This window comes from Eutrigla gurnardus (genome assembly GCF_963514095.1).
Source record: "Eutrigla gurnardus genome assembly, chromosome: 14".
NCBI classification, from domain to species: domain Eukaryota; kingdom Metazoa; phylum Chordata; class Actinopteri; order Perciformes; family Triglidae; genus Eutrigla; species Eutrigla gurnardus.
In genome coordinates, this window is record NC_139937.1 from 17,986,010 (window position 1) to 18,011,467 (window position 25,458).

At 44.5% G+C, this 25,458-nt stretch overlaps 2 protein-coding genes across 4 annotated transcripts; one reads left to right on the top strand and one right to left on the bottom strand.

Annotated features, from left to right (window-relative positions):
- Positions 1-2,389: 2,389 nt before the first annotated feature.
- On the bottom strand, positions 2,390-19,129 carry gsk3ab (glycogen synthase kinase 3 alpha b). 3 transcript variants are annotated; one of them, XR_014598292.1, is made up of 12 exons: positions 18,994-19,129; positions 18,703-18,888; positions 11,461-11,648; positions 11,178-11,261; positions 10,260-10,370; positions 7,721-7,851; positions 7,220-7,424; positions 6,760-6,855; positions 6,098-6,284; positions 5,880-5,957; positions 3,044-5,433; positions 2,390-2,947 (listed from the first exon to the last, which is right to left on the bottom strand). XR_014598292.1 is itself a non-coding variant. In XM_084026651.1 (11 exons), the coding sequence occupies exons 2-11, from the start codon at positions 18,875-18,877 to the stop codon at positions 5,366-5,368; spliced, it is 1,323 nt and encodes a 440-aa protein (XP_083882777.1). In that variant the 5' UTR covers positions 18,878-18,888; positions 18,994-19,129; the 3' UTR covers positions 2,390-5,365. The 3 variants fall into 3 exon arrangements, 1 of the variants encoding a protein (XP_083882777.1); XR_014598293.1 differs by having other exon boundaries at positions 3,036-5,433; XM_084026651.1 differs by having other exon boundaries at positions 2,390-5,433.
- A 381-nt stretch (positions 19,130-19,510) lies between these two features.
- Positions 19,511-24,995, top strand: znf526 (zinc finger protein 526). The gene is made up of 8 exons (XM_084026701.1): positions 19,511-19,716; positions 20,157-20,571; positions 20,682-20,848; positions 21,696-21,791; positions 21,880-22,694; positions 22,788-22,923; positions 23,029-24,615; positions 24,806-24,995. Exons 2-8 carry the CDS (start codon positions 20,280-20,282, stop codon positions 24,977-24,979), a joined length of 3,267 nt encoding a protein of 1,088 aa, XP_083882827.1. The 5' UTR covers positions 19,511-19,716; positions 20,157-20,279; the 3' UTR covers positions 24,980-24,995.
- Positions 24,996-25,458: the final 463 nt, after the last annotated feature.

A 25,458-nucleotide genomic window follows, 5' to 3' on the forward strand; every position in this document is an offset into this window, starting at 1 on the left:
TTTAGGGGTCGATGAGCAGGATTTGTTCCACAAAACAACATGATAACAGACTAATTTGGGGAGTTATGAAGAGGGTTATTTTCTAAGAGTTTTATTCCTCATATCTAATACAAGAAAAATGCAAATTGTTACGCCATATGCCCCAAAGAAATACATTATAAAATAGAAAATAAAACAAAAACAACAGCTGTTCATCCTACTAGTGTTTTGTTGTGTGTGTGTGTGTGTGTGTGTGTGTGTGAAATCCATCAAACCCTATGATTAATTGAGTAAACTAATAACACCCAGCTGTACGAATTCTTCTGCCTACATAGCTTCAATATAATAAGTAGGATGCTAAAATGTCTACATAAGACTTGAGTTCATGTTTCTGAATAGAGACAAAGGATGGGGCGTCACACAAAGACACAGTATGAATTCATCCGAGCTGAATTTGAGGGGCAGGCTTAAAGGCAATCAAGCAATTTTAGTCAAGCACCGGGCAGCAACGGTTCTGCCAGAGCCTATAAATATTTTTACACCGAACACGGACAAAGGCGGGAGTTCACAGACACCATGAGACTTCATTAAATCCTGCTCTTCTTTCACAGCGGTGAAGCGGATTCTGGCCTGAATGAAAAATTGAGACCAAGGTGTGGGAGAGGCATCCTCGGCCCCTGGTTAAGTGGACCTGAAGGCATTCAGCCCCGTTTGAGGTGTGTGTGTGTGCCGCAGGTCCTTCAAGTCACGGAGTCAAATGAGAGGAAAAAGGAATCCGCCCAATAAAGATCAACAAACCAGGATCAGCTTTTTCTCCTCTGGTTTTATTCGACAAAGTCTTTTCGTCTGCAGAGGAAAATAATGTTCACCCCTGCCTTCTCATGCCAAAAGCCCAGAGGGAGGTCGCAGGAACGACCCTGAGTCTAGCAGGGATCTCCCTTTTAAGGAGGAGGAACCATCCTGTAGATAAAAGATGAGTCATGTCCTGTCTTAGAAAAGGCAAGATGTACAGAAAACAGATGAAACGTCCTCTGAAATGATCTCATGTCATCACCTGAGTAAGCACAGACATTTTAGTCATAGGACGACAGTGCAAAAGAGGAGACGCGGATCAACGTCTGACCTGACAAAGATTCAAATTATAAATGACAAACATCTAAACTTCCCATGACAGACCTGAATTCAATGTGATGCACAGATATCACAGAAACAAAAACGAAGAGATAACAGTTCAAAAGATAAATACAATGACAAAACAAATACCAGCCGTCCATGAACCAGCCTCCCTCTGTTCACACGCCGCATACAATCAAACCCCTGGAAGTTCAAGATTTCATCAGTCAAGGTCGGAAACATTTTCACTAACATTAGCAACGGCGTGGTTTCCATGACTACCGCTCTGATTTCATCACTCTGAAACCAATCCCTTCCAGAGTTCACTGAACTTCCCCGACTCCACCGTTTCATTAATCCCTCCGTTGAAAAGGTTCCCTAAACGCAAACAGCGAGTTTATACGTAGGCACACGCACAAACTGTTCACGGGTCAGCACCTCGGCCTGAACACAAAGTCAACATGTGTTCTCCTCCTCGTCGCACTGCTCTTCAAGGTGATGCAAGACCGAGAACAGATTGCATCTCCAGTTACCAGCAGGCAGAGAAGGAGCCGTCATTTCCACCCAAGATCCCAAAGGATGCTGGCTTGTATCAGCGAGCATCACACATCAAAATCCTTTTCACGATGTGCATCATCATTTTATTAGCAGGTTTAACACCTGCTGTACGCTGCAGTGGAAGAGAGGATGAAAAGTACCACTAGAACTGTGTGAAAACACTGTCACAATTCCAAATGTTACTTATGTAAATGTGCACAAGTTATATCAGTTTATTGTTCATAACATATCAAAAGTAAAAGAACATATCAGCAGAATTAAAATGGCATATCTGGTTGAGGTGGAACTCATTACAATTAATTTATAGATATTTCAGTTTAATTAATTGATTATTGTAGTTTATAAGAGCCTTATAGTTTTTAAATGTACATTTAGCTAAAAATACTTATTGACTTGTACAAGTACTTTTAAATGGAGGACTTTTAGTAGAAGTACATTTTTTTTTTAAATTACATTTTACATGATAAGAATCTTAAAATCCCTAACTCCTGGTAAACACTCCCTGGTGCTGAACAAACACACAAAGGTTTCACTTTTGGCCCTTAAATTCCATATGGTTGCATTTCTACTACGCTGCGTTAATTTGACTAAATGCGTTACAAGCTTAGTCTTTGTACACACAGGACACGTGGGTATAAATGAACAGATTTTAATGTCATTATGACTTGTATCCCCACGGTGGTCATGCAAATATGGCTCACTTATTCAGATATAATTCAATCATTGATGTGAGACAGGAACAGTTTCATCACTTTATTAATGAGTTTAATTATTTATACCAACAAACAAAAACTGTTTCTCTCCCTCCATCCCTCTCTCTTCATCATCTCCTTTATCCAACCGTTCTGTTCCCGACTATGACGTTTTACCCTCAGACAAGGGTGATAAAAGAGCAGGGTCACAGCAAATTAAAAACAAAGTGTGACGGATCAGAAGATGGAAAAAAAAACAAAAAAAAACAAAAAAAACATTAAAATAGCACATTTAGTCAGCACTTCATTTAGGAAAATGTCTGGAGTACGAGGAACGATGTCCATGGTCTGTCAGCACACACGCAAACGCACACACATTCCCTGCAGCTGTGCTCAAGAAACTCATCAAGTATCTGTGAAGCATACACACCGTACGACACACACACACACACACACGCACGCACGCACGCACGCACGCACGCACGCACGCACGCACGCACGCACGCACACACGCACGCACGCACGCACGCACACAGAGAAAACAGGAGATGGTCGGACACAAGAGATGATACATGTCAATGGACAGATTCATTATTCCCCCTTTCCTCGAGAGACACTCGCGCTTGCACACACACATGGACACACACACACACCCACCCACCCACACACACACACACACACACACCCACCCACACACACACACACCTACACACACACACAAACAAGGTAATCCGTGCTCCATCCTAACACCACGACCCCCCTAGATCCAGAGGCTTGTAACATTCCCTTCACATTGAAGTTAAACGGAAAACTGGAGCTCCACCTGTGGGCGTGTGCACCTGCATACGCACACGCCCACCGGCGGGAAGCGCACACAGCAACGTCTGGATCTCAGTACAGTATCTTGGATGTGAAATCGTTTTGCATGTGACATTGCTTGACTAAAATTTGGAATAAAAAAAAAAACAACAAAAAAACAAAACCTTAAACCCTCAATTGTACCACCCCAGTGGAAAAGAAACAACAGCCCCCCTCCCCCTAAAAAAAAAATAACCCACAATACAATAAATAAAACAGTTATGACAACATTTATGAGGGAAAAGGGAAAGTCGTGAAGAGAGAAATGGAGGGAGAGAGAATAAAAATGAAACATTTTGTTCTGTTTTTCCCCTCCTGAACCAGGGACTGAAATGAAACTGTATTTACAGACTGCGACTGAGGATAAACAGCCCGGCCGCTGCTGCGCCGGTCTACTAGAGGGAAAAAAAAAAAAAAAAAAATTACAAGAACAACAATATAATAACAATAATAACAAAAATAACAAAATAAAAGGTACTTGATATTTACAGTTTAGCAGTGAAAAAAAAAGGAGGAGGAAAGAGGGATGCAGAGGGAGGAGGACAAAAAGGAATGGAAAGGGAGGCTCCAAAAGCTGTTGGGTTTCAGGGGCTTGAGCATCATTTCTGGTCTGATCATTACTGAGATTAGTGGAAGTGATATAGAGTGGTCAACCTGGGCTGAACATGCACATTTGCGTGGTGGAAGAAAGACAACTGGTTCATGCCGACAGTAGACTGTTAGGCTGAGTAAATCATTCACGAGAACCTCCTACCACCACCAGCACGGGACAAGAAGAACATGATATGAGCGTCACGGGCAGGCTGTTAGGAAGGGGGGGCGAAGAGGGTTTCAACTAATCTCTCTCACAAACCAAACTACTTCATTCAAAGTTCTCCTCCTGATCGATAACTGTAGCTGAAATGACGACGGGCCAGGCGAACAGCGAAAGAAGTCTCTCTCAGCCCCGTGTCCCCGATTCTTCAACATAATCAAAGCGATATGATACGTAACACCGTAAAGTGACATAATTAACGAGGTGAGTTCTCACCCTACAGTGCTAGGAAACTGTGGTAATGACACGTGACGCATCGTTGAGTCTTCGGTTTCAGGTGCAACAGGAGGCCCAAACCACCGGCTCCCTCCGCGTGAAGTTATGTTACAGCTGGACGGGACGCATGCCTCGCCCCTTTGCTTCCTCCCTTCGGAGATGTGCAATGTTCACTCGAGAACCAACATGAATCGCTTGGTTTTCCAGCTTAACCAATGAAAACATGAGCTTATACCGAAGAAACTGAAGATGTGCGCTCTGCTCCCTCTCGTTCACATAAAAAAAGGCAGTTGAGGAGCCAATAATCACAAAGAAGCTGTAAAGACAGGCTGTGGTGCCCCTCATTTGCAATAAAATTTAAAACCACCTCTTTATCTAAAATGAGACAAAAACAGCCAATATGTTCTTTTTTGGTGTCAAACTGGGAGATTAAAAAAAGAAATCTTCACATTTGTTCACCATTGGGCTGGGTGAACTGACAATACGTGAGTAGAACGTGACCGAAGAGTCACTACTCTACACAGTGGGTTGTATGATCAAACATGGACACTACAAGTGTGCCATTTTTGACCCACTAAGGATGATTGTCTATATTAGCCAGGCCTAACCCGAAACCACATGGCCCTCTTTCTCAACCCCACAGTCAATCATGACCCCATTCAATGGCACCACGGCCACACATAAAATACGCTAATGCAAATAAAATCAACATAAAAAAGGGATAAAAGTCAACTGTATGTTATAATACAGAAAATCCACATGTCATGTGCAAACCCCCTCCTCATCTCCCAAAACACCCCGACCAATTTAAAGTTTCTTTATTCTAACAGGCCAGACAAGGGCCGTCATGGACTTAGAACTGCAGCTTATACTAAGCCCAAGCAAGGCTTCCTAAATATCCTTAAAACAACCCCACAACTTCCTGGAGCTAGCAGCCACAGGAAGTGCTTTCTATTGGAAATGGTTAAAATTTGGGGGGGAAAAAACAGCAATGCTGAGTGTTTATGTCGGTGTGTATAGTTATTTCTTTTCTGTTTTAAGGGTTTGGAGCCAAGGGGGGGAGGTTGAGAGGGAGAAGAGCAGAGAAAAGGAAAATGGGGAAGACGAAAAGAAAGGATGACAGAGGGATGGATGCTCAGGTGCTGTTGTTGATGGATCCAGGTGCTGAGCTGGGCTGGGCGGTACTGTCTGACACACTGCCCTCTGCAGGAGGAGAGAGGAGAGCACACGCGTCACCGAGACTAATCCCACAGAAATAATCGGATATAGTTCAATTACTAGACCTAATAGCCTATCAAGTGATAATAATGTTTCTGAAAATGAAAATAAATGTGCTTTAGCTTCATAAAAGTGTGAAGAGTAGTCTGATATTTAATGTCTGGGCAAAGGATATTTTTCGTGTTGGGCTTAAAAATGGGTCACGGTTTAAGTTCAGACTGGGTTAAGCTTGTACAATACAATGTGAGCAATAGATATATTGATTCCCACAATACTTGAGGTACTACTTGTCCACTACTGCATAAAACCATTTAAAAAAGGTCCAATAAATGCATGAATACATGTATAAATAAAACCCTTTCTCAATACGGTCTGTGAGTGAAGACGACGGCCTCATATTAAAAGTATATATTTTTTGTTTGGATACCTACCGTGTGAGGCAGGCGATGTCTGTGCACGAGCGTGAGGAGGAATGAGTGTGGAGTTCAACTGGGGCTGGATAGACAGCTCTGAGGGAGCAGAAACAACCAGATGTTTAATCGCACATAAAATACAATGGGGGCAGTAACATGGCAACTAAGTGAAGGTCATCCGAAACACAGAAATCTCTATAAAAAAAATAAAAAATAGTTAATGGAGGTAAACTGACCGACGGGACTGAAGTTGAAGAGGAGCGGCAGTTCTCGTCCGCTGGGCAGGCGGGTGTTGGGCTGACGCAGCTCATCGAAGAAGGCGTGCGCACACGCTTCCAGGGGAGACAGCCTGGTCACCGGCGTGTATTCCAGCAGTCGAGAGCAGAGGGCGATGGCCTCTGGTGGGGTACGAGGCTTAAACACCTGACGGGAGACACATTTAGAAATGTGGGCTTTTTGAAAATTGAAGACTTGAGGTGCTTTCAGACGGCGAGTGGCGGCGGAGGCGGCGGCAATGAGAGGAAGCTGCTGCTCTCACGCACAGCTCTTTGCTGATGAATTCAGAGTTTAAGATGTAATTTGCCGCTGCGGGTTGACGTGTGACCATGGTAACCAGAGAAACTACAGCTGGGGAAATCATACATAAGATTTGCTGTATGGAAGCTACTGGAATTATACACCTTCATTACTTGGCGGTAGGAGCAGAGATTTTTAAAAAATTAAAACAAAAAGTGTTCTTATATGGAGACAAAAATAATCGTCAAATTCCAGTTTTTGATATTTTCCACCTTCCTGATATCATCCTATCCCATGAAGGGCAAACAAGCAGTTTCAGAGACACACTAAAACACACTGATGTTTGGGGAAACTGCTATATTCTCCAGTATTGGGAACATACCTTTGTCCAAGGGTGTGCTTTGATCTGAGGGAATTTGAACTCTGTGTAGTTCGGGTTCATCTCCCGGATCTGCTCCCTTGTTGGCGTCCCCAAAACCTGTCAAACATGTAGAAAACATGACTTACTCCAAACGTGGAGGAGGGATCGTCAGTGGCAATGATGAGACAAACATCCTTTTGTTTCAATAGGGAACCTCTTGCATTGTCCTTTAGTTCTCCATTTAATAAGACCTGTATTTAAATGTATTCAAATACATGCATGTAATAAATCAACCAAACTCAAATACAACTCCACACCCATTGATTGATGTTTCTTGCACCATAGCTCTTACAAAGAGTTTCCTGATTAAGCCAATACGGACAGCAGATTTGATTCCAAACTTTAGACCATGTCTTCTTTCATCTACCAGCTTGTGCAATCCGTTGGCTTTCAGCCACTGTTTATAGTATCACAACTGTACCTTGATGATCTCTACTAGCTGGTCCACACCGCTGTCCCCAGGGAAGATGGGCTGGCCCAGCAGCAGCTCAGCCAGCACACAGCCGGCTGACCAGATGTCAATGTTGGATGTGTAGTCGGTGGCACCAAAGATGAGCTCTGGGGCACGGTAGTACCTTGAGCAGATATAGGACACATTTGGCTCTCCCCGAACTAGCTGCTTTGCACTAGAAGGTGGTAAAAGTGAGATAGCACACACACAAAAAAAGACAGTTCAGGAGGGGAACACTAGTCAACAACATGAACCTTTCATTTCACAGCGTGTGTGTGTCCGTTTTCATAAAACCACAGCATGTAAGCAGTCAGAGAGACATATCGACACAGGGAAAAGGCAAGACTGAGAAGGAGATGGCTACACAAACGGACAGCTAGCTAAACATACATGCGGAGACACACAGACAGCCACAACAACAATGGAAAGAATGATGGAGAGAGACCGACAGGTCCAGAGGCTGGTACTGACCTGCCAAAGTCGCAGAGTTTGAGGATGGCAGTCTCTGGGTCCACCAGGAGGTTCTGGGGCTTGATGTCTCTGTGACACACGCCCTGGGAATGGATATAAGCCAGACTGCGGAACAGCTGGTACATGTACACCTGAGGGGGGGGGGGACAAGAGAGTGTTGGCATAACGCATAGCAATGTTTAAAAACTTGGACAGAATCGTACAGATATTCCAAGAAGAAAAGCAAAACAGCATTTGAGGACACCCAAGTTCACTATTATCGGGGTTCACATCATATGATGGAAAACAGGCTTTAATAATCACAATTATTTCAGTACTTTCCAGGAGTATATAACAACAACTTCAAATTAAATAATTTAATTAATGCAACTTGGACCCGGATAAGCATCAGAAAATAGATGGATGGTTTAAAACATTTGAAAATGATTAATTCCATTAAGTTTATTTACAGTTTTCCAAAAACTGACACATGTTCATTATGAAATAAGCAGCTTCCAATCTACTGTACTCCATTGCCAGGACTGAACAGCCTCCTGCGAGCACAATCCACTGTCACAACACTCACACTATAGGTATATTCAAGGTTTTTCAAGGACGGACAGATTGTGAGCTAATGTCTAGCGGACATTACTACGTAACTGTACTACAAATTAAACATCTTACATGCCATCTGGATCTTTTTAAAAGTAGGTGATGTGATAATTTCTGCAAAGGAAGGAGTGTGTGTGTGTGCATGCGTAGACTTTCATCATGTGCCAGTCACTTCAACATGCACCATGTGTGTGCTGTTGGGTGTGCTGTGTAGCTAGGTGTGACTTGAAAGAAGCAGCTGTGTGGGGGGGAAAGAGAAATCTTTTCCCTGAAGATGTGCAGCTATCCTCATCCAACCCCTATTTGGTCCAGTCCTGCTTACACATGTCAAATTTAATACCTGAAGGGGAAAACCCCCAGCAAATAACACAATAAATCCTGATTTTTTTCACTCATGCAGTGACAAACAAAGGCATAAATAATACCGTTGCAGCGTGAAAAGAGGCTTTTCTACATCTATGACCCGTGCCCGGTCATATATCGAACAGTACGACACGGCCAGACAAGTCGGAGCAGCAGTAAGTTATTCAGAACTCAGATGAGACAGAAATATACACAAATCTATTATAACGTAAATAATTCCCATGTTGATCATGGAATAATCTCAGTCAGTTTACATAACATAGCACAGAACTTTATTATCCTATGTTTTGAAGAAAAAAGTGTCAAAAATTTCACCCATAAACACAAATGACCAAAAAGGTGTTGTTCAGAAAGTTGTCCCCCAATCCCTTAGCGTTCTGAAAATGCGGGCCCCATAACAATATAGTTGAATAGCCCTGTCCTAGGTAAATGTTGTCAGTCTCGAATAAAAAGTGCCCGTCTGCACCCATTTTATGTGTCTGGGAAATGCAGATGGTAAGCATCTTAATATGACAAATCACTGCCATTATCACCATTATTACCCACATGATGCAGTGACAGCAGGCTGTCCACAGATTACAACATGATAACAGAGAACATGATGACTGAGGGATGAGAGATGATGTTAAAGGGGGGAGAGGAGGAGGAGAGGGGTGAGGAAGAGGCAAACAATGATAGAAATGACAAAAACGTGGGGGATGGGAAGGGGAATAAGAAGACCCCAGAAATGCTGTGATAGAAGGATGGAGGGGTGACGGAGGACAGAGAGATCAGAACGCATCTGAAAGCCACAGGGGAGCAGCAGGCTGAGGAAGGGAAATGGGCCACGAGACAACAGCGTCCTCTCTGCTGTTACAGACATTGTAAAAACGCAAACACTCCTAAAATCAGCACCCTTTTAGACAGGGAACCAAGTGTATTGCAAACAGATTAATTCCCGTTGGACCATCTTTCCCCGTCCTGCTTTCATAATCCTTGAACAGTGAGCCGTCTGTGAAAGACGAGCAGAAAAACACTCGGTTGCCACATCCCCAGGCAATTACTGAACAAAAATATTACTCTCAGTATCCACTGAATTTTGCTTAAAATGACTCAACTGATTAAACTCAAATCAAATGACTAGGATGAAATATTTAAATCAAATCCCTTTTAATGGTTGAAATTGAAAGAGGTAATGGAGTGAAGGGTGAAGCCTGAATGCTAAAAGTACAGAAGTAGAAAATAAATCCATTAGTCCAAGTGGAAATATCCATGTCAGAGTTGCAGGCTGTGACTAGAATTAAGCATTTACAGTAGTATCCTTCAAACCTCGAAAGCACGAAATATTCTGCAGCTTCTAAAAAACGGTTTCTAACAGTACCGTATTTACCCGTCTTTGTGTGTTCTTTATAAAGCAGCATTGCTCGATTTTGGATGTCACGCAAAAAACATAACCTCTGCAAACATTGTGGACAAGTTTGTCTGCAGTCAGGAAGAACATAGCATCGTGGTGGAAGCAGTTTGGGGGGGAAATACTCACACACACACCCAGATGTGTGTGTGTGAGTGTGTTATCCATCCATCTCCAACCATTGCATGTACCCACCTTAACATAGATGATGGGGATGGTGGTCTTGGCCTTGTTGAAATGCCTCGCCACTCTGTACACTGTCTCAGGAACGTAGTCCAGCACCAGATTCAAATACACCTCATCTTTCTGAAAAGAAGGAAAAAGGGAAATACGACTGTGTAACTGGATGTGAAAAGTGAAGTTTAAACTACTGTTAATCTGATATTATGAGTATAGAATAAACCAGTCTCATAAAATATGTTTGGTTGTAAGGGGGGGCAAGTAAACAACAAAATAATTATAGTAGCTGCATGCTTAGTGTAACGATTGAAGATGGCTTTTAGGAAGACAAAATGCAACATTTATCTTACGCTTTGCACTCGCATGCTTTGAGTAATAAAAAATATCTATCATTATGAGTGTAAACACAGTAAGCCTGCCATAGCAACTATTGTAAATGACTAAAAAAAATCACATTTATTTTGACAATAGTGACAGCAATGTAATACTTAATTCAAAATGCTAAAATGGGACTTTTCTACTTTTTACAGCAGAGAAGTTAAAAAACAAGACAAAATGAGTCATTGCATGTGGCTTACTTATAAAAAATGGAATCCAGGGACACGCACTTTGTTTCTAGCGCATACAATTCTGAGGTTATGTATCAAAAGCCAAATTCAGCTCACGGTTTCTCGGCCGCAGATGCATTTAGCGCAAAAGCAAAACCACGACAGTAACCTGAGCAATTGAGCAAAATGATTTGTATCCTTAAACCGTTAAGTAAAGACCGTGACTTTGATGTACAACAGAGACCAGGACCAACATGTCTGAAACATGTCTATGAATCATAGATGGGTGCATCATTAAATGGCTGGGTGTGAAGGCAAAGTGCTTCTTCTTCATACTTGATTTCCTACTGCATAAAAAAAAAACCTCAAGTGAGCGCAGACGCACCTTCTCTCCACTGGAGTAGAAGAAGTAACGTAGCCTCACAATGTTGCAGTGGTCCAATTTCCTCATAATTTGCAGCTCCCTATTCTGCAATGAAGAGAGGAAAAATTTTTTTAAATCACAGTAAAATGCCAGAGCGCTGTAAATCAGGACAATTACAAAAAAACAAATCTAATCCACAGAGTGAAAGAGCAACAAACAAGTTATTTGTAACCAGAAAAAACCAGCATAAACGTCTTTGTAGATGCAAATGTTACTTCTGTACTGTAAGGCTGTGTTAACATACCTTAAACCTCTTGTCTTGGAGAACTTTCTTAATTGCCACCATCTCTTGGCTGTCGATGAGGCGAGCCTGGTAGACCACTCCAAAGGAGCCATTTCCTATAACCTTTATGTCTGTATAGGACACTTCCTGTGGGCGATCAGGGCCCTGGCCGGGTGTGGCTACCACCGTCGTCACCTTGCCACTGTCTCCTGTGGATGAGAGTACAAAACACACATTGTAAAGAAAGATCCTGCTATGAAATGCACCGTAATGATAAAGGCACCATCATTTTCATGGGTGATGTAAAAGTTTAGACGTGTGGGAAACACAGTCACATGAACCTCTCAGCCTTGAAACCAGTGTTCCTAACACAGTGAGGCTAAACAATCAACAAGCCTTCACTCCTTCTCTAAATGGCTGTGACCTATGTGGTGACTCCCCAGAAACACTCCACTGGCTTGTAATGAGCTGCCGCCGCTTCCCACAACACTTTCCCACTGGTCCCCTGGGTGAAACGAGCCCAAACCCCTTCATACCGGAGACACACACATGATGGAGGTCTACTGACCCCCTGGTTCGACCCGAGTTAAACCCACTCAACCCCGTCACAAGTCTACAACAGTGTTCTGAACTAGAGATGCACCCGATCCGACGAAAGTGTGTCAGTTATAAGCCGTATGCATCACTGGATGGCAGTAGTTGTCAAGTGTGGGGTGCGCCCCCTAGAGGGCTGCATGTGAGGGGTGAAAATGTGATGCAGAACTAATTACTTACTCCTCTACATCCCTTATGGGTCATAAAGCTGCAATGAACTCACTCCACAGCATTTTGTCCGTGACAACGTGCTGCGCCTCTCCCCGGGGCAAGTGCAAATACTACTTTTTTAACATAAAATATCTGGATTTAACCTGCTTTCATTTTAACATAAAAAAAAACAAAAAAAAAACATTCAAATTATAAATAATCCAACGGTCCAAAAATGGTGTGAATTAACTAGAACTTACTCTTCAAAAACAAACAAACCTTTTGATGTTTTATTCATGTTAAAAAGGTCACTAGGAATGACTTGAATAAATTATAATGTAGAAAAGACAAAGATTTTAAATTCAGGACGCTCCACATTAATTTCGGGACAGCTTGTACTTCAGGACTGTTCTGGGAGGATGGTGAAAAAAAACATCCACATCTCAATAAAGAAAATACTATTATATTATTATATTCCTATTTAAGACAGAAACCTTGTGGAGATCAGACAAAGTGAGATGTTCAGGATCTAAGAGTAAAAGACATCTCTAGTTAGGGTCAAGTAGCTGCTCGGTGCTTTACGCCGGTACCCGCGTGGGGTCAAGAATGATTTGACAAATCGGCACCAGAAGCAATGACACTGGGAGGGGAAGAGCAGCAGAGGAGAGGCCCCATTGCCAAAAGGCTTGTCAAAGCCTGTGATAAAAATTGCATGGACAGTAGCACACCCAGAAGTGCTACCATTTCCTGGGCTTGTTCACTTCGCCTGTCTCAACAGGACCCCTCCTGATCTCTCGTAGGTCTCCAAGTCTTAAAATGGAGTCAGACACTGAAGCATTTTGGTCTCAAAAACTGTAACTTGGCTTCTTCAACTGCCGTTTATGAGTGTCTGAAAAAAAAAACGTTTAATGATTTCACAAATGCCAAATTCGACAACCATCACCAATGGATTCTTTGTGACTGTATACTTATTTTTGCAATTTTCTAACCCATCCTTTTTCGAGGTTATCAGCAAACAGTAGCTGATAGCGTATGCACATGATTGGCCTAGATCTGATCTCTACCCCGAGGTCAGTAGGAAATATTCAGTTTTGAGATCAGTCACTGTGTGGGTCGTGCACATTCCTGCATCATCTATTCCTGCTTCACAACACAATGCTGCTCTGTATTTCCTGTTAGCATCACTTTCACACGCTTAGAACTAGGCTGGGTGTCATTTGAAAATCGTTGATACCTTGCGATACCACAACAGTACTTTTTTTGATATTTTGTGTGAATGAAAAACTCGTAGCCTAATATGTAGACAAACACAATTTCCAGTAATAACTAACAGCTCATTTCTCTACTATATATACAATTATTTGTTATGTAATAATTCTGTTTTCTTGAAATGTAAGTTCATAATGTAAACAGTCTTTGTGAATAACGATGGGTATTAATTCAAGACGAAATCAATATGTTGGTAACATCAACAGAAAGTTAGACATATTCCTATTTAACATGAAATGTTTCTTTGAACAATTCATGCTATTATCCCAATAATAAAGCAATATATACCATAAAGCATACATTTGTAACACTTTTCTGATATGGAGTTGGACAGTCATAATTCGGTCGGTGTCATTTCGATACCCAGCCCTATTTAAAACAAGTTAAGTCAAAGGAACATTAAATATGGAGCAGCTGTGGCATGATAGCTCTTGAATAATGAATGCAAAGATGAGCACTATAACCAGCTGTCGGTGAATGGCTTTGGTTTCTGATGCATCGACGCAAGCCTGATGAGTAAGAGCAAAGGATGAGCAAAGTGACTCTCCTCCCACCCACACTAATAAGCAATCAGCTTGGAAGTGTAAAACTCTAACACACTTTTAGCTGATAAATATATCGGCAATTGCTTGAAAAAAATTCAACAGGTATTCGTTTATAATTAGTGTCATATTGGAATGATAAGGGCACCTTGTCTGATGAAGTGCGATGATCGATCTACACTGGGTGTGGTTTGGATAAATCACTACTAGGCTAGAAGATGCTTAATTGACCAAACACCAATCAGAATCATGTAAACTGCATTACAAATAACTCTAACTTTTAAAAGAAAACTAGACTGCACAACTATTACAGTTTATGTTCTTTTTTTCATGACTCAAAACCGCACTCGTGCAACGTACAGATTTCTCTCTCGTTGCCTCAACTTGACTGGATCAGCACTTGGCGTTGACAGATGCCAAGTGCTGATCCAGAATATGGTGCTCACTTTTTCCTAAATATGAAATGTACACCACACTGCATGGATTGGGATATTTTTATGTAAGGTACCATGGGACCAGAGATAGCTGTGTTAGACTTTCTTGTTGTCAGTCATCTATTATTACCTAATTTTCTAATTGTATAAAGATATAGCCAAGGCGTATTAAATACACTTTTTGTCAGGCAAAGTGGACTGGACGGAGCCACTAGGGCTTTATTTTCATAACATTCAAAGCTTCTTTTAAAGTTTTCGAATAAAGCTTCCAATATTTGCTAATACAGTGGCCAGCCTTCCTTGTTGTGTGCGAGCATACAGTTTGTGACAGACGTTGCACACCAAGGTCTCCAAGTGTGTCCTTTCAGATATTTCCATCATTTAGAAAAGAAAAAGAAAATGGTAAATGACATAACGTGACCTCTGGCTGTGATTGCCATGGCACTAAATAGTGAGTGGGAACGATAATAATGGTGAAGAAATGTATTTAATGTGGATTGGTCACGTCTCCACAGTCACGGAAAACGGTCTTTACTATACTAAGCTAGAATTCTCCCTCTCTTGATGAATGACGGCCTGAGGTAAGGGTTATGTACGTGACCAGCGGTTTAAACCCATGCAGAGGTGATTTCATATATGAGTGTGAACATACTGATGAGTGCTTTTAGTTTAGGTTAGAGTAAGGTGTGGTAAGGTCACCAGATACTGCTTAATAAGAATCTGGAACTCTGTAGTTTAGAGTATTTTCACTAATTTAAATTTCCGTTTCTTCAGGTTACCACGAGGCGTACAGTATCACAACCCAGCGGCTGTGGCTCTCTAATTCAGATTCCCTCTAATTGGAAGATGGACGGACTGATTCCCGCCCCCTTCAGCATGTCAAAGTAAAGAGGATTCAGAGCATTAATATACGACTATTTGCTGTGTAAATGCTGCTAACTTACAGTGAAGTAAGAAGCTGAGCAGAGAAGGAAGCCGCTCTCCCTCTGTGTGTGTTATTATCCGAGCATCTCTTTGCCGTGTTGACACAGCCAGGCCGGCCGGCCGTGCTTTTAGTGCATGTGAATATGCTCCTCAGGCTAGTTTACAACCACCGCTCTGCAATGCACACATAGAGAGCTCACAGCAGAGACGGCATCATCATAGAAGTGTAGTACCCACCCTCCGGCTCGCTGACCTGCCTGCAATAGGCTGATTGACGGCAGTCATTTACTGAACCAAAATAGTTGTCATGTCGGCTCCATGGGAAGAAAACAACAGTGTTGAGTGTGTATTGATTAATTGATTTTATTTCCCCATTCACCGCAGTAATTGAGTTGAATCTGCCTGTAGTGAAACAGACTGCTTGACTGCCCATAAATACAGGTGCATGCAGGAGAGTAGATTAATGGTTTAGTTTTGACTGTTGGACTGAGATCATTACGTAGCACCGGGTCTCTTGCTGTGAGTGTGTGAGAAAAGGAGACAGAGAGAGGGGAACAGAAGGTGGACTATTAAGAATCAATGATTTGAACAATAATGTTATGAAGTTCCACAGGTTTGAACTGTTATTTACATCGGACGTTGGTGTGTGTCAAGTGCCAGTTATACGCCGACATGCTGCTGTGAAACAGCCTTTTAATGTAGCTATAATAATAATAATAATAATATTAAAAATAATAATGTATATCAATGGGAAAACGAGCGTATATCACCTTGACATTGAAAAAGGCATTGATGATTGCTCTGATTATCATCAATGCCCTAGATCAGGGGTGTCCAACCCTGGTCCTGGAGAGCCCCTGTCCTGCATGTTTTAGGTTTCTCCCTGCTCTTACACACCTGATTCTAATGATGCGCTCGTTATCAAGCAACTGAAGCTTGTCACAGGTTTTAAAATCGTTCGAATCAGGTATGTTAGAGTAGGGAGAAACCTAAAACATGCAGGACAGGGGCTCTCCAGGACCAGGGTTGGACACCCCTGCCCTAGATCATCTCTCCGCTCAACCCTTGCACAAAATAATGAATATTGTCAAGTAATGAAAACTGGTGAGGAATTCTCACAAGGATTCATACTCTTCTTAATATTTGATTAGACCATTTTGATTTAAATCAATTTCAGACTATGTTTTATTAAGGCAAAGTTATTGTACAACTACTGGTGCTTAGACTACACTTAAGAAATGAAATATTTGGTTAAAATCACACAGGCTTTGTGTGTGTGGGACGCTTATATCCCTCAAAATATGGAATTGAAAACAAAAAATAGTGTTTTAATATTGTGACTAGGCAGGTAATATATCGCCATTACTATCAAATAATTTCAGAAACTATATCAAGACCTAAGAATGAATTTAAGACTGATGTTTGTTTGACCAGTTGTAATCACTTAACATACATGATTAGCATCATCCCTTAATGCTTTGAGCAGTAAAAGAGATTATATATTTTTCTTTAGTGATTCAATTATAGCTTGTTAATCCTTTTATTCATCTTGAAGAGGTATTCCTTTTCTGCAGCACTAAAGCCATTGATCAACTCACTACTACATGCTGCTAAGTTGTCTGACAACATTAAATCAAGGTCAACGGTGATATCTGTGACATTTGCCCTTTGTGACTGGCAGCAGAATCACAGACACAGTAGAAGTATCAGAAAGGGAGCTCAACATAGCTGCTACACAGGGATCTTCCTACCTCAACCTCAGTTTTGCCAATTCAATTAAATCGGGCCTGGTGTTTGCAGATTGATCCACTTCAGACGGCTTACATTTGGATGTGAAAATAGTCAAAAGGGCCAAAAAGTTGTTGTTGAAAAAAGTTTTCAGACTGAACCTGCTTTGTGAAAAGGTCACAAAGTCAAAAGCAGCTATGTGGTGTAGTTTCTGCAGGGACCTCTGACACACGAGCAACGCTTTCATAGAATGCAGCAGATCCTGATGACCAAGACGGTGACGTTCTGAAAACTGCACAAGGGAAGTGTGAGCTTATATTGAAACGCATTGGATGTGAATGAGCCAAATGACCTCATGGCGATCTGCTGATCTTGGCAGCTTGAGTCGACTTTGATTTTTGACTGCCATTCATTTTCCTTGGCGTTCACTTTACCATCTCTAATAATTATTGCTCGTACAGTATTATTAGCTTCCACGCCCGAAATAACTCCAGATTTTCTTTCCCGTTTTGAAAATGCTATTTGACACAAGAGCTGCGATGCTATTTTCTTCTGTCGTTCCCCGTCTGTCCTGCACACCTCTGTCAGCCCTTCAGATCTTCAGCCAACTACTACCGCTGCATAGCTACATGACCCCTGAGCATTCAGTTCTTGTCATCACACCAGCAAAGCCAACGAGATGGACTTTGCTGTTGGCGAACCAGGGTTTCCAGTAGAGACAGATTACACGCAGGAATAATGGCTTCCACCTAGACGTACAGAAAATGTAATTCAATTCATAACGCGTCTTCCACTTGGGAGGGTGCCGACACAGTCGCACAGGCTATGTGCCATATTAAAAGTTTACCAACGCGTTTTCCACTGTGATAAACTAGAATTCTCGCTGTCTTGCAGATGACGGGAGGCCGATTTATGTAATGGACCAGTTCTTTAAACCCAGTTATGGATGTCGTGAATGCATGTGTAGGCACACAGGTGATTAGTTAGGCTAAGGTGAGGTCACCATATGGTGGTTAATAAGAATCTGTAACTAGTTTGGGATATTTTCTCTGATTTTATCCACGTCTCCGGTCTACCACACGGCGTATAGTATCGCACCCTTGTGTGGCACTCTGCAAGATCAGACCGAGGACGACGTCCAAAAAAGTTATACCTGATTATCTGAGCCAAACGTACTCTTTAACGCACGTTAGCCAGCTAAGTAGCCTCCACGTCTGATGTTAATCACGAGTATATTAGAGAGTCGGTTAGCACACACTCTATTCTTGGGTTACAATGCAAAAATAATGGTTAGGTAATGTTGCCGAAAACGTTTATATAACGTTATTTACCGTCGAAACACTAGCGGCTTGGTTACAAGCAGCTAACGATAATGTTAGCTATGCGATAAAAAAAAAGCCCTTGGTCGCAATGGTCCCTTAATGAAAAACACAGCTAATGTTAGCTGGAAAGCTAACTCAAGTTAGCTAAGCAGCTAACAGCTAGCCGGCTAAGGTTAGCTCCGCGACAATGATCGTCACTAAGTACACTCCCGACACATTTCTCTCCAAAGGACGTACGACCCGAGCCTTCGTAATGACCCGTTGGGTGGGCTTGAAATAGAAATGGAAAATGTGACTTACTGGGCAGTTTCAAATTCCCAAAGCTCGTCGAGCTGCTTCCACTGGCTTGCGAAGCCCCAGTTTTTCCTGTCGAGCTTCCGCCGGCTACTGCTGATCCGGCACCGGCTGCAGCGGATCCGGGAGCTCCGGGAGGCTCAGCGAATGAGCTGGTCCTGGGCCGCCCGCTGCCGCTCATATTTGTGTGAACTAAAGCCGGGGCAAGGTTGGATGTTATTAGCAGCCAGACCGGCACAGGCTTAAGCTATATATGTGTGTATTTTAATATTCGATATAAATATAGACTACACTTACAGCGTTCTGTATAGGTTGCCCGTCTCCCCCTTTCTTCCTCTGTAGAACGGTGATGGTGGGGGGACTGGGGAGTTGACGCACAACGACGTAAAGCTCGCAAGCCTTATTGGGAAAATGAGTTCTTTGGGGCTTCAAGTCTAGACTCGAGTGCGAGCGGAAAAATAGCAAATCAAGTTCAAGAGGGAAATCCCAATTGTGATGCTTGATGCGTCAACGACACATAAACGTTGAGTTACGGATATATAGATAAAAGCATATTAACAGGGGGTCAATGTTGCTTTAAAAACCGAGCAACAAAGTAATGCACGTAAGTCAAATTATCTGAAAAATAATTAAAATGTAAAAAGTATTTAAATTAAAATGAATATTTAAAAAATAAAAAAAGTGCTCGGGAAAAACTGTACTCTAACGGTCGGCAAAAAAACTACAATGCCCATCAGCAAAGCACACATATGATTGACAGTCAGCCCGTCCAATCACAGATTCTGAAATGTTGACACTACCGCATTGGGCGGGGCTTCCTATCACAAGAATGGAGGCGATCAGCGGGCAAACGTTCCATTTCACGCAATGAAATGCGATTTCCTTCCCACAGGATACTTTTTAAACGTTTGTATTTCCACGCCACGGGCGGTGACGACGGACGAACAAGAAGAGGCACGCGCTCGCGTGAACGAGGAGCGATGGCCCCGCGGCGGATCGTCCAACGAGAGTAAATGAGAGGTAAAGGGGAAAGAAGGGCCCGCCGTCGTAGCCGGAGAGCTGCGGGGAAAAGTGGGTAGCGCCGCCTGACGGACCGCCAAACGAACCGGGGAGCCGCTGTCAGGAAACCGCGGTGCCCGAGGAAACAGGTCTGCGATGTCGGAGGGAGCGCCGCCAACAGCTCTCCATATGCTATCACACATTGTAAACAAAGATATGAATCACGTTTATGAGGGAAAATCCGACGTTTGTTTCGCGTGGATCTGCTTGGCGCCGGTTAGCATGAGAGGGCCTTCGCTTGGCTAACGGCTGGAAATTGCGATGTTTGTCCGCGTAGAGACCGCGTGGATTTTTGTTTTTGTACACAATGTTTTATGTTTTGCGCGGGACTGAAATCATGTTAACATTAATCACAACTGCATATTTAATATGGATTTTTTTATTATTATTTTTTACCACAGGTGCCCTTCTGGATGACAAAGTACTCCTAATTCATTGGACACAGCACTGAAGATTCACCTGTCACACACCCACGTCCATGATAGACTCGCAACCTACATAAAGACAACACACAGAGTACCAGCATGGACGAGCAGCAGCACGAGGAGGCGGAGGGCGTGTATGTGGAGCACCAGTACATGTGCAGCGAGTGCCACCAGCTCTTCAACACCCTGGAGGATGTGCTGATCCACCAGCAGATCCACACCGGCCAAGAGGGAGAGGGGGAGGTCATGGCCATGCAGGGGCTCCCGGAGATGGAGCAAACCCAGCAGTACCAGTGTCTGGAGTGCGGGGCCCTCCTCGTGAACCCCGAGGAGCTGCTGCAGCACCAGGAGATGCACATGAGGGAGGCGGGGATGGAGGTGGAGCATCAAGGTGAGAGCCAGTGTGTGCATGATGATGTCATACGTTTTTTTCCCCTTCATTTGGCAAACTATTAGTAAAAGTACGACTAAGAAACACTAATTGTCTTGACTGTTTCCCAGAGCTGTGTGAGGTCCTGGAAGCAGATGATGGGTCGGAGGGTCAGATGTCGGGACCGGTTCAGTACCAGTGTCTGGACTGTCTGGCTCTGTTTGACTCACCCGACACCTGGCTGGAGCACCGGCGGACCCACAGCCGGAGCAGCACGCACAGCAACACGGAGACTGTGGTGAGCGAGACTTTTTGTAACTTACAAATAACTGTAAAACATTTTGGAAAGTGGAATTAATCTACTTTTTTAAGTCAGTCTTACTGTCATTTTCACAATTTATTGGTAATTAAAAAAACCTTTTCAACAGTGGTGCCACACCCTTTACAGTAACATTTGGTTTGTCAAGTCGCTTCCCAAATTGTTGTCGTGCTGGTGCAACGCTAAATAAAACGTGCATAAATCGGCTACAGCAGGTAAATTACGAAGGTTATATTGTGCCGACTCAATCCCATCATTAATAACTGGAGTTATGGTGGAGTGTGAAGTGCATTGTCATCTTTATTGGGTGTTTTGCGCCGAACGATCAAAGGGAGAGTTTGTGTGAATCAAACCGGCAGACGGCGATCACGAACGGGTCAAGTCTCATCAGAGCAGAGCTGACAATCGAACGGCTATAAATCTGAGCAGTAAATCTGGTCGCAGCTCATAAACTTCCCCGCTGTGGGCGAGTCATTCAAAAGCTCCAGCTCTCCGGATTGGAAAAGACACTTGGCAGTTTCGGAGTTCGGGACCCTTTTTGCTTCAAAGTGCAGCCTTTATCTCACAGACTCTCTGAGCTGTGTGGGCCCGTCGCAAATCGGTGCGCTACAACGGCGCTGTAATTCCAGAAAATATCGGTTTGAACGGCAGACGTATCGTCTCATAAGCTCATCAACTGGAAGACATGAATCGGAGCGATGGCGCCGGACCGTTAGTGCTGTTCTAAACGGAGAGCGTTTATCAAACGTCGCTTCATTTCTTCATTCACTGAATATAAAAATGTAACGAGCTTTGCCTCCTTGTTGTTTTTGCCGCCCTGCAACAGGAGTATGTGCTCCAGCCTGATGGCACCATCACTCCGCTGAGCCACATGCAGAACTATGTACTGAGTGAGCAGCAGGCTGGGGAGATCTTGGCACAGGTACTTTGGGATTAAAACACTTCTCAACAGAGGATTTGTATGAGAACGTGTGTGTTTCAAGGTTTGTACATCTGTGTGTGTTCTCCAGGTACTCGCTCAGCAGCAGCAGCAGCAGCAACAACTGCAACAGCAACAACAACAGCTGCAGCAACAGAAGAAACGCCAGTCTGTCTCCAAACCGGCTGCGCCCTCCCGTTCCGCTCTGCTCCCCCCAGTGACGGCGACCCCCGGCTCCGCCACCATGCACCTACAGATTCTCACCGCTCAAGCTCTGGCGGACAACTCCACCAGCCCCGGTCAGCGGCGCTCCAAGCTGCCGCCTCTGTTGCCTGCTGTGGGCCGAGGCGCTTCCGGGAAGCTCGGCGTCCTGGAAAACGGGGTCCAGAGACTGGAGATAAGGTTGGCCCCTAGTGACCAGGATGACACCCAGCAGCAGCAGCAGCCAACAGAGGTGGTGGTCATCCACCCGTATGAGTGCTCAGAATGCTCCCTTCTCTTCCAGACACCAGAGGACTTCCTCCAACACCAGGGAGAGCACTTCCTGGGTCAGGACAAAGAGAGCGGAGAGCCCGGCGTCATGAGTGGCTTCGAGGAGGTGCGAGCGAGGGAAGAGGCTGCGGAGAAGGTGGAGGACATTAAGATTAGAGTAGTGGAAAAGAAAGCGGCGGTCTGGAAGTCCCAACAGTGTGAGCTGTGCAACCGCACGTTCACCTCCGTCAACCGCCTGGCCGCTCACAAGCGCGTGCACGAGCAGGGCACGCACGAATGCCCAGAGTGTGGCAAGGTGTTCAAGAAGGCGACGTCGCTGCAGACACACATGCGCACACACTCGGGCGTGGCCAGGTACCTCTGTGTGGACTGTGGCAACGGCTTCACCACGGAGATGACTCTTATTCTGCACAGGTAAACACCACCGCAGCGTAACGTCTCGGCTGCTAAGGACTTTTGATTGTTTGTCTGTCCCGTCTCATCTTTTTCCTCCCCGGTGTCTCGCAGGAAGTCCCACACTGCAGATCCCCTTCACAAGTGTCAGTTCTGCAACAAAACCTTCACCAACATGACCAAGTACCTCTACCACCGTAGGACACACCTCAACCGCGATTCGTCTGGCACGCCCGCACCCGTCTCCATGGTAGGGAAATAAATGCAGCCCTATCCAAATCCCGTCCCCAACCTCGAGATAGCCTGACATTTAAATTCAACTGATTCTTCTTTTTTTCTTCTTTTTTTTCTGCAGGTCTCAGCTCCAATCAGAGCATCTCTGTCTGCTCTTGCCATCCTACAGAGAGCAAGAGAGAAGAATTCCCACACCGATGAGGGGAAGATCAATCTGCTGGCCCCTCTCACAGACGACGAGTTGGAAAAACTGGGAGAAGAACCGATGCAAAGTTCTCAGAGCAACGTGGAAGGAGGTGACGTGGAGAAACGGGGGGAGGACAACAACATGGAGGTGTCTACCCCACCTGAAGGCAACACCAGTGACCCCCAGCCGGTGGATGATACCACCAAGCCAAACCCTGCTCCCCAGGACGACGCAGCTGTCGGAGTCCCGGCTGAAGCTGCCGTAGCTCCGCCTTCAGAGAAAGGGCTTTTCTCCTGTCGTTCGTGCTCCAAGACCTTTCCCTCCCAGCTGCAGCTGGTCCACCATCGCCGCAAGGCCCACGAGCGCAGCTTCGTTTGTGGCATCTGTGGCAAATCCTTTAAGAAGCAGATCCACGTGCGCAACCACATCCGCACCCACACCGGCGAGCGGCCCTTCCAGTGTTCCGACTGCGGCAAAACCTTCTCGTCTCTCGCCAATCTGATGAGGCACAATCTCATTCACTCTGGCGTGCGGCCATACCGCTGCGACGTCTGCCACCGCTCCTTCTCGCAGTCGTCCAACCTCCGTCAGCACAGCCTGCTGCACTCCAACGCCGCCACGCTGTGCTGCCCAGACTGCCCCGCCACCTTCCGCTGGCCCACCAAGTTAGCAGCACACCGCTACACCCAACATCCAGGGGCTCCGGCCCCTTTCCCGTGCCCCCACTGTGAGACCGGCTTCCTGACCAGGAGACAACGGGACAGCCATTGTCTGGAGCAGCACCCCACCCTGGTGCAGGCTGGCGCAGGAACTGAAGCGGGCAAAGGCCCAGACAACCAAGCGGAGTCGGGCAAAGATCCGACCTCGGAGCCCTCCACCTCAACCGCAGCAGAGACGGAATCAGGAGATGCAACCAGTTTAGTGCGAGGGGGTCTAGATTGTAATATTTGTGGGAAGAAGCTCAATTCGCCGGCCAATCTGCGACTCCACAGACTGAGCCACTTCGGTTTAGGCCCCGGCCGGCCCCGGTGCCCCGCCGGGAAGCGACCAAAAGCCCACCAGTGTCTCATCTGTGGCAAACTGTTTGTGTCTTCCTCCGGAGTCGCACTCCACCAGCGAGTCCACACCGGCGAGCGGCCCTTTCCTTGCCAAGTGTGCGGCAAACGCTTCCGTCAGAACACTCACCTGCGGGAGCACCTGCGTACGCACTCGGGCGAACGGCCGTTCCGCTGCGAAGTGTGCGGAAAGGGTTTCATCCAGAGTATGCACCTGGCGGAACACCGCAGAACACATACGGGCGAGCGGCCGCATGTGTGTCAACAGTGTGGCAAAGCCTTCAAGACCTTCTCCAACCTGAGGAACCACAAGAAGACCCACGCCAGGCAGCAGAGGCTCAATCAAGAGGCCGCGGCCCAAGCCGCCATGGAGACCAGCTCTGCTGTGGCAGTGGTGGATGCTTCGACGGTGGATTTAGCCAACGGTCAGCCTCAGATCATCCAGATCCAAGCCTCAGATCTTCAGGTCAGAATTGACGTCCTCACTCATCCCTAAAAAAACAAACAAACATACTGCTACAAAAGTTAACCATTAACAAATTACTTTATGTGAACATTTTGAGTTCACAAATTAGTGAGAGAATATTTACTCAGCACCTGTGAATTTGTCTTTATTTGCCGTTAGTTGAACATATTTGTGTATTTCTTCCTCTCAGACACAGGGCACTCCGACTATCATGTGTAATGAGTTTGGGGAGACCATAGCCATCATCGAGACGAGTGAGGGAGGAGCGTTGCCTCTCGAGCAGGCCTTGGAGATCTATCACACAGCTCTGGAGAACGGCCTCGCCATGGAAACGGTCGCCGTGGACGGACTACAGCTGCTTTGAGGACGAGTTTAAGCGACCCCTCCCGAAAAAAAGGACATAATCGGTGTGAGCTCGGTGTTATTCTTAATCCTGACTCTCACAAAGACTAATCGACTACTGAGAGGTTGAGTATTCAGTCCCGGCTTACTGGAACCAGATTATGACGTACTGGAGAAGAAGGCTTTAAAATGAATATGAAGTTCAGCAAACAGACCAAAGTCATTCATCTTTTGTCTTTTACAAAACTATGAAAGGGATCAGTATTAAATTAAATAATGCATACTAAAATTAAGGATATGGTATTCATGATAACGATTGGTTGTGCCTCAGATGACATTTGTATGATTAATTTTGATCATTTTTATGATTAGTTTTGATCATTTATATAATTGGATGTAACTATTCTGTTTACAGGTTTTGTTGTGCTGTTGTAAATAGATTCAATAAATAAATGTTTTTTCAAAGTTAAACACATTTGTAACGCACACACACTCATTCAT